Source organism: Stylophora pistillata, chromosome 14 (assembly GCF_964205215.1).
Source record: "Stylophora pistillata chromosome 14, jaStyPist1.2, whole genome shotgun sequence".
NCBI classification, from domain to species: domain Eukaryota; kingdom Metazoa; phylum Cnidaria; class Anthozoa; order Scleractinia; family Pocilloporidae; genus Stylophora; species Stylophora pistillata.
Window position 1 is genome coordinate 19,849,794 of NC_142532.1, and position 11,221 is coordinate 19,861,014.

At 39.1% G+C, this 11,221-nt stretch overlaps 1 protein-coding gene across 1 annotated transcript in view; it reads left to right on the forward strand.

The window, feature by feature from the left end:
- LOC148716998 (hemicentin-1-like) overlaps positions 1–8,832 on the forward strand; it is a 54,935-nt gene extending 46,103 nt beyond the window's left edge. Inside the window, exons 9-11 of the mRNA XM_088744990.1 lie at positions 4,412–4,696; positions 7,138–7,443; positions 7,949–8,832. Coding sequence (XP_088601116.1) covers positions 4,412–4,696; positions 7,138–7,443; positions 7,949–8,124 — 767 coding nt within the window. The 3' untranslated portion in view covers positions 8,125–8,832. The remainder of the gene's footprint in view (positions 1–4,411; positions 4,697–7,137; positions 7,444–7,948) is intronic.
- The last annotated feature ends 2,389 nt before the right edge of the window (positions 8,833–11,221 follow it).

Consider the following 11,221-nt stretch of genomic DNA (forward strand, 5'->3'; position numbering starts at 1 on the left):
TTCAAAGAAAAATTCTCTATAGTGGGAGTAATTCTATTAATATAACAAGTAGTATCTAAATGTACTGGATCCAAGTTCTTAGTAAGATCATGTGCAATGTCAATAAAATAGTTATTAATCAAATTTGCTTTCTGCCTATCATCTGAGATAATAGTGTTATTAGAATCTTTTAGGGGACAAATTTTATCACTTTTGCTCTTACCAAGTATACGATTTGATATTTTCCAGAAATCTTTAGGTGAAGAAGATTCTTTAAATAGCCCAATCCAGTAAAAGGCCTCGGCTTTCCTGAGCATACTTCTAACAGCATTTCTTTTAGTTCTATAGATATCCCACTGGGGATTATCATGAGGTTTACCTTGAGCAGCTTTTAAACACTTATACCTTTGATTCATAGCCTTTCTGATTTCGGTATTGATCCAGGGAAGTGACTTGTGTCTGACCTTCACATTCCTTCGTTTGATGTTGGACTCTATAATGTCTTTATAATGACTCTATAATGTCTTTAAGGTTTATACTGACTACACAGGAGCTACACTTATCAATAGCAACTCGGATTAACGTGACTGCTTGACCTACGGACCTGTATCTTTGCACGTGCATCCCAGACGTGCGAATTCCTTTTTTGCTAAACCTGTTTCCAAAAATATTCATCAGTGTCAGGATAATCTGCACACTTGCAGGAAATTGTCTTTAGCGTAAATGCGGCCTTAAAATGATATATGCCGACTAGGTGTGTTGTATGAGGAATGTATGAAGCGCGATACCCTCTTGCAAATTTCGCACGTTCGCACGTTTGCTTACGCAAATTAATATGAAATCCAATCCCCAAATGTCAATAGGCCGATCCAGCCCCTAATAAAAAAAAGGCTTCATTGTACCCAGCAGGAACAGAGATTGTACAAATTCAAGCAACTACTCAGATTACTGCGAGCAATTATCGAAATAGCCTGTCAAGGCGATGATGGAAACTCATCCGGTTTATGACGTCACTCCATAGCAACCAGCCTTTTCGAATATTTGAACTTCCGTTTACCTGTGGCTCGTGATGAGGAAACGAACATTGAGTCAGAGAGAATTGTAGTCGATAAAGGAACCAAGAACATGACTTCAGGACAAAAACTACACTTTTGGATTCTCGTTTTCTTCTCCGTGTTCTTATTAGAAGAAGCCGTAGATGGTGAGTATGGGAAGAAAACCCAAAGTCATGTTATCAACTCACAAGTTTTAGTTTCCTAGAACACAGAAGCTTTTTACATGCATAGACTGCGAATGTATCAGGATTTTTTTGAACATGCAGTCTTTTCTATCATAACAAAACCACAGATCAAGACAAAGAAGAAGTTCTGAGCAGATCAAAATGATTTAAAATGACACAAGAAAGAACATAGGAAACGCTACCATCGTTGTAAAACATAAACAAAAGCAGGTTACAACTTCATCTTCCGTTTAGTAATTCATGAAGGAATAGATTGAGTATAACTAATTTTGTAGTCGAACTAGTATGTGATTTCCTTTCGTTGCAAAAGAACAATAGATATCATAGTTTAGTCAGTATGTATATTCAGCTCTTAAAATTCGAAGCTCGCCTAGGTGGAGACTGAACGCCTATTGCGTTAAATCGTGTTTTGTCGGTTCGAGTGGATTAAAGCGTTGGTAGAAGAGAACTTAAGAATAAACATAAAAACACGACCTAACTGTAAGGACTCAACAAAAACCTTAAAGTGCACTTAAATCCAAAAATTTGTTTTCGCTTAACGGAATAAGCTTATTTTTTGGAGTATTTCTGTGCAAAAATTTTTTAATTTGCTCAAATCTTTAATTTTCTGTGCCTAGTCAAAATACGGAAAATCGGCCGCCATCTTGCCCCACGACCAAGTTTAAAGAGGAATGGCTCTAGTGGATAATGTGACGTCAAATCGAGAACACAAAAGTCTGCATTTCACACATTTTCACTTGTTTGGGAAAGTTGTCGTCGATATTGTCCGAAATATGCCGACTAGGTGTGTTGTATGAAGAATGTATGAAGCGCGATACCCTCTTGCAAATTTCGCACGTTGCTACATCCTTTTACAACACACTTAGTCGGCATATTTTCGGACAATATCGGCTACAACCTTCCCAAACAAATGAAAATGTGTGAAATGCAGACTTTCGTGTTCTCGATTTGACGTCACATTACCCACTGGAGCCATTCCTCTTTAAACTCGGTCGTGGGGCAAGATGGCGGCCGATTTTCCGTATTTTGACTGGGCACAGAAAATTGAAGATTTGAGCAAATAAAAAAATTTTGCACAGAAATACTCCAAAAAATACGCTTATTTCGTTAAGTGAAAAAATATTTTTGGGTTTAGGTTCACTTTAAGGAGAGAGCTAATTGTCATTAACTCCCATCTAAAATGAAGGTGAACAGAGTTGGCGACGGAGCAGAGTTCCTTACGGTTTAATTTACATGTCAGTTTCATAAATTAGAATAGTCATTAGCGACTTTAAGCAAACCACGACGGCTTCGGTAACAAGAACAGGGAAAAACAATAGATTTAATTGGCAGAACAATAGCCCAGTACGTGCGTTTTAAAACTTTGTACATTTCATGGCCGTCCTTTGCAAAACAACAACGTGAAATCACCAAAATTTGCGTCGTCTGCGAATCGAAACCGCGGCGGGAAATTATTTTAATTTACATTTGGAACTCAACGCTACTTACAACAACAACAACATTGACTTTATTACTTTTTTTAAATTAAAGAAATAAAGGCTTTTGTAGGCCGCAGTTAGCAAAGCTATTCTAGGTGGGCTACCTAAACAGACACTGTATAGGCTCTCACACATACACACACACACACACACACACACACACACACACACACGCACACACACACACGCACACGCACACACGCAACAATAAAATAAATAAATAAATGAGCAAATAAAAATAAATCATAAATAATAGTAGTGATAATCATGTTAAAGGTTTTAACTGGGCCAGTGACACAAGGGAGTTTTGAACAGGTCAAAGAGAAAGCTAATCAGTTGAAATACAAATATAAGCTAGAAAGGTCAAGGTAGCGCAAATCAACATTCATCTCCTCAATTTTATGCGTTACTTTTATGCGTTATGTTGAGTTTGAGGTTTGGCGCCCTATGAAACAGTAAACACATGCAGCCATTTTCGAAATTCTAACTAAAAGTAGAAACTCGTTTTTTAATCGACGTCTTCCGTGGCGTTGCCGTCCTGACTGCTTAAAGTCCCTATTTTCTGTGGAAAAAAGATTCGTCGGTTACACCATATGAATAACAGTTGAAGGAGGAAGTCGCAAAATATATTTGTGGTAAAAATTGAATATCATGAATTAGAGGGCCTTAGTCTTACTCGCTACAACTCGATTGTCTTGAATTTCTGCTTTCTTTTCAGTATATCCTCAGTTTACTTGTGGACCCCTAGGTTTAAAGCATGATATCAACCAAACAGAAGGTAAGTTTAATAATCGAGTCAATTCATGACAAGAACCGAACCCGGAAACGACAAAACAGTAGTTTAGATTTTTCTTTATACAACTAAAAAAGACTAGTTACGTTCCATCACAATCATCGACCATGTGAAGAGAAATAGAGACCTCAAGCAAACCGCGACGGTGATAGCAACGGGAACGTGGCTAAACAAAAGATCTCGATCATGGGTAGAACAATAGCTCCGAGCACGTGCGTTTTCAAACTCTGTACATCTGAACCGCCCTCGGCAACACAACATCGCGAAATTATCAAAATTTGTGTGGTCTGCCGGAGAACAGAAAACCCGAAGGCAGCATTTTCCATAACTTGCGGTTTGATATTCCGTTCAGTTTTGTTTAGCATTTTACCACCACTAAAAAAAAAAAAAATTGGAAAATATTCTAGGAAAAAAGTTGCTACTTTTAATGTAATGTAATTCTTATTAATGCCGTGATTTCAATTGCGTGGTTTCTCAGAAACTTTAGGTAACCTGATTGTCCAATCAAAGGCCAACGCAAGCTACAAGGAAAGAATCTCGATGCTACAGTGCTAAATTAACGTGGGTTCCGCATTGACTCTCGCGATGGCTGAAGTGGTCTAATGATGTCTCTGGTGAAGGGGACCCCCATAGAACGTTTCCTTACCTATAGCCTTCCCTTGTGTGTAAGAGGGTCTGTCGGTCAAAAAAATGAAAAAAACAAACAAACGAACAAACAAAAAAAGCAAGACGCTCGAGTTAAGTGAAAGCCGGAAAGCCATTACCATTAGAAAGGTTTGACTGAAAGAAAAGAGGGAAGTCAATTACTGATTTATGTAGATAGACGGACACTACCCAAAAACTGTTCGGTCTCAGGGTCTATGCTTCATGTTTTTGTAGGTGTCAACGTTTCATATATATAATTTTCTTTTTCTTAAATAGACGGTAAGCCTCAGGTGACTTGTCTGGGACCATGGCAAAGCGTACACTTAGATGCGCATGTGCAAATTGAATGTGAGGTTATCTCTGGCACCTTTGCTAACATCACGTGGTTTCATAATGGAATATCTCTCAGCGAGCTAAAGAAAAGCTTCGTGACGATTGACAAACGGTCCTGTGGTCAAACGCTGAAAATTAGATACACCAGCTCACGCCATGAAGGAAAATACACATGTGCAGCCACTAACAAGTTTGGAACTGTCAATGAGACATGCTATCTTCATATTCGTCAGTATTGTGTTTGATCCTGTTGTTCTTACCTTTGTTTAGCGAAATCCGCGGCTCATTAAGAGACTTAAGTTGAAATTGTAAATTGGCCACCGTAAAGAGTTAAAAAGCTGACGTTTCGAGCGTTAGCCCTTCATCATTCACTCTCACGAAGGGCTAACGCTCGAAACGTCAGCTTTTTAACTCTTTACGGTGGCCAATTTACAATTTCAACTCATTTGATATTACCAAATTACCATGTTACCCCCACTGTATCCTCATTATCCCCACCCCTCCCCCTTTTAAGAGATCAATTTTGTTATAGCTTCCCTCTTCCCCATATACCGCGATGGCGACGACTGATTTCTCCTTCGTTCTTCCTTATACCTCGTGATCCCTCCAAAAAAATATTCTCTGCCTCCCTCCCTGAGGATAGTTAATAACTGATCCCTATCAAAATAAATAGCGGACAGGAACAGATCAGAAGCGGATCCAGGGGGAGGGTCCGGGGAGGGCCGTCTCCTCCCCTTCATTAGACCTCTGGATATTCTTACCTCTTCTGTGAGACCGAGGAAGGTAACTTGACACACACGTCCACTCCGAAAGATACTTACACGCGGTTCTCTTCTGTCCAAAGTCCAAAATGGCTGATAAATCTTCCTGTCATTTTCGACCTCATACAGTAGTGATAAAGAAGTTAGGGCACGTGGTAATATTTTGTGTCTAGACCATAAACTATAGTATTCGGTGCCATTCACTCCATTTATTACGGTGGCTCTCAAGGGCCATCCACCTACGAAAGTTTTCATGACTTTATCGCGCGATAAGTTTTGCTCAGCCCATTCATTCAAAAAATTTGCAATCAACATTATCGCGCGATAGATAAACTTATCGCGCGATAGAACACTGTATCGCGCGATAGAACAACTTATCGCGCGATAGAACAACTTATCGCGCGATAGATAATATTATCGCGCGATAATTTTATCACTCGCTCCCATGGCCCCACGACCATTAGCACGTGGTCACATCCATAGCAAGATGGCGGACCAAGTTTCGAACGTGAGTAATTGTCCAAGAAATAAAGACTTTTGTTCTTGATTTTTGAGCAAGAGACGGTAATCTTTGCGTTAAGTTAAATTATATTTCTATGCTTTCTATGCCTTATATTCATAAACAATCTTTCACCTTATACACCTTATATAGTTTAAAAACGTATCCCTGCACCTTATATTCATAAACAATCTTTCAAATATAGAGCAATAAAGTCCCTCTCATATCTTTCACCCCACTTACTAAGATAGCATAGAAATATAATTTGATTTAATCCAAAGATTACCGTCTCTTGCTCAAAAATCTAGAAATAAAAGTCTTTATTTCGTGGACAATCACTCACCTTCGAAACTTGGTCCGCAATCTTGCTATAGATGTGACCACGGGCTAATGGTCGTGGGGCTATGGGAGCTAGTAATAAAATTATCGCGCGATAATATTATCTATCGCGGGATAAGTTGATCTATCGCGCGGTAAGTTGTTCTATCGCGCGATAGAACACTGTATCGCGCGATAAGTTGTTCTATCGCGCGATAGAACATTCTATCGCGCGATAACTTTTTTTATCGCGCGATAAGTAGTTCTATAGCGCGATAAGTTGTTGTATGGCGCGATAAGTTGTTCTATCGCGCGATAAGTTGTTGTATCGCGCGATAAGTTGTTTTATTACACGACTCGGGCAGTCAGAGGGCCAATAACTAAAATCAACCAATCAAAATGCTCTATTGCCGGTCCAATATTCTCTAAGTATTAGACCGGGCACTTTCCCGAATGGTCCCGAATGATACCGCACTTGTGTCCCTTTGAACTTCAGTCGTATAATAAATCTCTTATTAACCAAGCTTGCTCGGGACCGTACTGTAAGAATATCGGCCCTCGGTCTTTTTTGTACGGACCTCGCTACGCTCGGTCCGTACTGTCAAGACCTCGGACCGATATTCTCCCAGTACGGCCCCCGCGCTTGGTTAATAAGATATATGTATCGCGCGATAAGTTGTTGTATCGCGCGATAAGTTGTTGTATCGCGCGATAAGTTGTTCTATCGCGCGATAAGTTGTTCTATCGCGCGATAGAACACTATCGCGCGATGAGTTGTTCTATCGAGCGATAAGTTGTTCTATCGCGCGATAGAACACTATCGCGCGATGAGTTGTTCTATCGAGCGATAAGTAGTTCTATCGCGCGATAAGTTGTTCTATCACGCGATAAGTTTATCTATCGCACGATAATGTTGATTGCAAGTTTTTTTGAATGAATGGATTCAGCAAAACTTATCGCGCGATAAAGTCATGAAAATTTTTGTAGGTGGATGGCCCTTGAGAGCCACCGTAATTTGCTGTGACGTTAAGTGTCTAAACCATTTATTGTAATGTTTGGTGACTAAACCATTTTTACTTAATCCCTCGCAGTTCCTATAAACGAACCTGAAGTGGAATACTTTAAGATTGCTGACAACCGCCAAACAGCTTACCTGAATGGAACTGTTGAACTCAAGTGTAAATTACTGCATGTTGACGCTCATATGTGGCTGTTGAATGGAACAAGGATTTCACATGGTGATCGTCACAAAATGATAAGGGATACCACCATTTGCAAACCTAGAAAGCTGTTTACCTTGAAAATAATAAACGTGACTGAGAATGACGAGGGACGGTACACATGCTCTGGATATAAAAATGGTATAAAGGCAGCAAAGGATCTTTTCCTAAAAACAGGTTTGTCATAACGTAAAGATGCATGGAATCGAAACCATTTCGTGCGAAGATTGACTTCAAAACTAAAAAAAATTAGACAATTTAGTAGTAACCTTTGGGTCTCACACAGCCGCTTCTCTAATCATAGCAAGGCAAAAAAAATAATTTGCAAGTCAAAAATGGATAAACGACAAACAAATCTCCAAAAGACGGAAAAAAGAGCAATGAGACTAACGGCTAATTAATGACAGATTTGTCAAACACATTCAGGGACAGTTTTCGAACGCTTAGGTTACCTTTTGAGATCTCTAAATGCGTTTGGTTATACATCTTCAAATATGCTTTACATTGGTGGAGATGAAATTACTTGACTTTTAAAGAAAAGCTGCTTCTTTTAGGAAGGTTGTTACTCGTTTTGTTACGAATTTTGGAGAACGAAGAAATCTGAGTTTCCCTGAAGTATCAAACTCTAGACCTTGACAGACCTTATTGATGAGCCTTATTAACGATTTCATTTTCTTACCAGAGCCATGTCCAAGCGGTCATTACTGTCCCCCCGAAGGAAACACAGCTTTCCCTTTCCCCAGGTCTCCGCCGACACCAACACCTGGTATCAGCAGAGGATACAGCTTCCACAGACCAGATACCGCGAGAATATTATTGTTCGCGGTATTAGCTTTTACCTATAACAAATGCAAGTAACAGCTTCAGCGCACATTTTAATAGTGTGTCATAAAAACAAAGCTGAGTATTTAAAAGAGCTAATCAGATGAAAGGAAACTATTGCATTGAGAAGTCAAAGTAAGAACATGGACACCAGCAAAGTCGTGGGAAAACGAGAGAGACTCAGACGTGATCGATTTTAGTCTTTCATCTGATTGGTATAAAGAGTGGTGCGAGATGTATTTGCTAAACATAGAGCGCAATAGTATATGGTAAAATCAATGCAATCCCGGATTTCTTTCCATGCTCAACTTAAAACTGCAAATGAAACGTCAAGTAAGAATTCACTATTTGAAAGAAGCACTCCGAAAGCTTTAAACTTTTTACTAAAACAAGAAACAGCTTTAACATTATTAAGCTTTGTCAAGGCGGACTGGAGAGTTCAGTTGTTTAAAGACAAACTAAATGGTTTGTAATTATTGAAGAAGCTTTAACATTCATTGTATACAATTATGAGTTCATTCAATTGAAATTAAACCGCAAGTTGTCTAGATTCAGAGATGCAAGGTAGGATTAACAGGCAGGTTGAGCACAACATGTACTGGAGGCCTTATCTTATCGTGTTATAAATGTAGTTGCAAGGTTATAATTCGATAATAATGTTGTATGTTTAGGATATAATTCTTGTGTTTCTCCATAGTTCTGTAATGGACAATTATATCATTAAAAGAACAAGTAAGGCTAAAAGGCTGTTTGATTTTACTTCCACTTTCCTCTTATCACAATTCCCTGCAAGTTTTTCAAAAGTTCAGTTATAACAACTCAGAGACCAGTCGCACGAGGTAGGGGCAGGGACTGGAAAGAAAATTTTAAAGTTTTTGAGTTAATTTTTTTATAAAAAAAAAAAAATTGTGTTAGCGTATCAAGTGCTATGTCGCGCGCACGAATCAGATCGTCGCATTTGGGTATGTATGTATTGAAATACGTCGTGTAAGCTGTAGCACGTGTTCCCCACGAAAAGTTCAAACCCGAAATGTGTAAGATCGTACTGAACAAAGGATAAAGATATAAAAAAACTAATGAAAATGTTTTCAGTATGTTTGAGCCATTTACAAGGTTATCAATACGCCAATAAACCTAACAGTAACGTTTAAATTTTGGATTGTAACTTCGACTCTTAAAAGTAAATTTTGAGGGAGTTTCTCCTTGCAGCGTTGAGTCAATTTTTCACTTACGTAACGCGAAGAACTTGTCAACACTTTAGCGTCAAATAATTCGTGAAATAACGGGAATTTCAGGAATTGTACACAGCCTAGCTTAGTCTTAACCCAGCCCCACACTGGGAAGAATATTCTCCACCATCAATTTACGTCACTAATCCGCAACGATGTTGTGAAATTAACAAGGGTAGACAAAGTAGCTGGAGAGAGTCTGAGAAATCCACTTTGATGTAACTTGCGTGGAAGTACTGGCCACAACTGTCGCATCCCAGCCAATCTTCTCCATCGTCGTCATGGCACACTGTGCAGACGTTGATATCTCTCCTACAGCGGACAGAACAAGTATTTCCGATTATCATTCACTTAAGTATGTCTTCTTTCTTATTGGGTCAGGTCTCATGCTTTGACTCTTAACTCTATATCAGGATCAAACCCAATGCTTGGCAAGATTAAAGGATATGCAGTTTGGAAACAAGCTATGACTTAGGTTACTTATTCGTAGATGTCATCGTAACAACAGCCAAACACCACAGACGTTATTAGTGCACGTTCGGTTGCTATGTCGAAAGCTGCATCTACGGAGGACTCTTCGCACAAACATCTAGCAAACTGAAAGAAACGATCGAAAACAGCAATCAATCATTGGGAAATTGAGTGAAGAATGTGCAATATTCCGTTAAATTCCTTTTAAGGCAGAAATAGTTCAGTGGTTGCTAAGGTATATTTAATCGAATGCACTTTCTTCCTAGTTACCTTGTGAGGGTAAATATTTCGTACCTTAACACCTCAGTATTTAATGAGAATAGTGACTTCTGTATTAAACTTAAAGACTAAATGTCGCGTGTGGGTGCAGAGCGTGAGACAAATGAGAATTTCGCACTTGCACCCATCCTTCTGTTTTATTTGAAGTGCACCAGCTCGATGCAAGGCCAAGATAGAGAAAGCCAGCCCGTTTTGGCGTCAGCGACCTCACTACAAATATAATGACAGACAACTAAAGGGTCACTTTATTCTCAAAGTGACTGCCGTTTTAAATTGAAGGAACAGCTTTTTTCACTTACGACTTAATAATTTTACACTTGCTATAAACACTGAAAGTAGACATTGCATGCCTATCATGTTCGCTCTTCTGTTGGCAGAACAGGGAAATTAAGTTAATAAGTCATGTCTACAGTACGTAGTCGCTACTAGATAAGTAGGGTTTATTGCTGCGAAGAACGCTTTCATACATTTTATGAAAGCGCAGTAAACATATATTATTTTCATATATTTACTGAGTCGTCGCCATCATAACGCATTCTCGTGTCTTAGTCAAAAATTGTCTTCGGTTTTTAAATGTTATCCTTTCGCGGGATTTCGCAATACTCGTAGTCGCGGTTTCATAATTTTCCCGCTGACAAAAATTACTGTTTACTCTTACCCTCGACGAACGCCTTCGATATAGCGTCACCCAACTCAGTATCCCCTCTTTACAGCAAATGGAACAGGGATTTTATCACAATCGTTTTCCACAAATTTAGCTTTTTTTTCAGGGAATCTTTTACATGCTTGAACAATATTTTGGCTTTGAGCCTTGAGATTTCTTTATCTTGATGATAAAATGCTATTGTAAAGGTTCTTTTTTCGGTGTCGCATGGACCGACGAGTACAGATTTGTCACTGATGAACCAACGGGCACAATCTTCTCAGTTAATAGCTTGATAAACTCCACAGACTAAGGTTATTGGACCGAACGATCTCCTTCTTCTTCCTGATGAGCCGGCCACCTCAGGGGGAAATAAGAACCGAGACCTTTGAATTCGGCCTGTCGTGTAAATCACCGAAATATTGCGTTATATTTATCTTTCTTTAAGCTTATAAAAGATATCCAGGACAAAATATTGTGGAAAATAATCGTGATGAAATCGCCGTTCTTT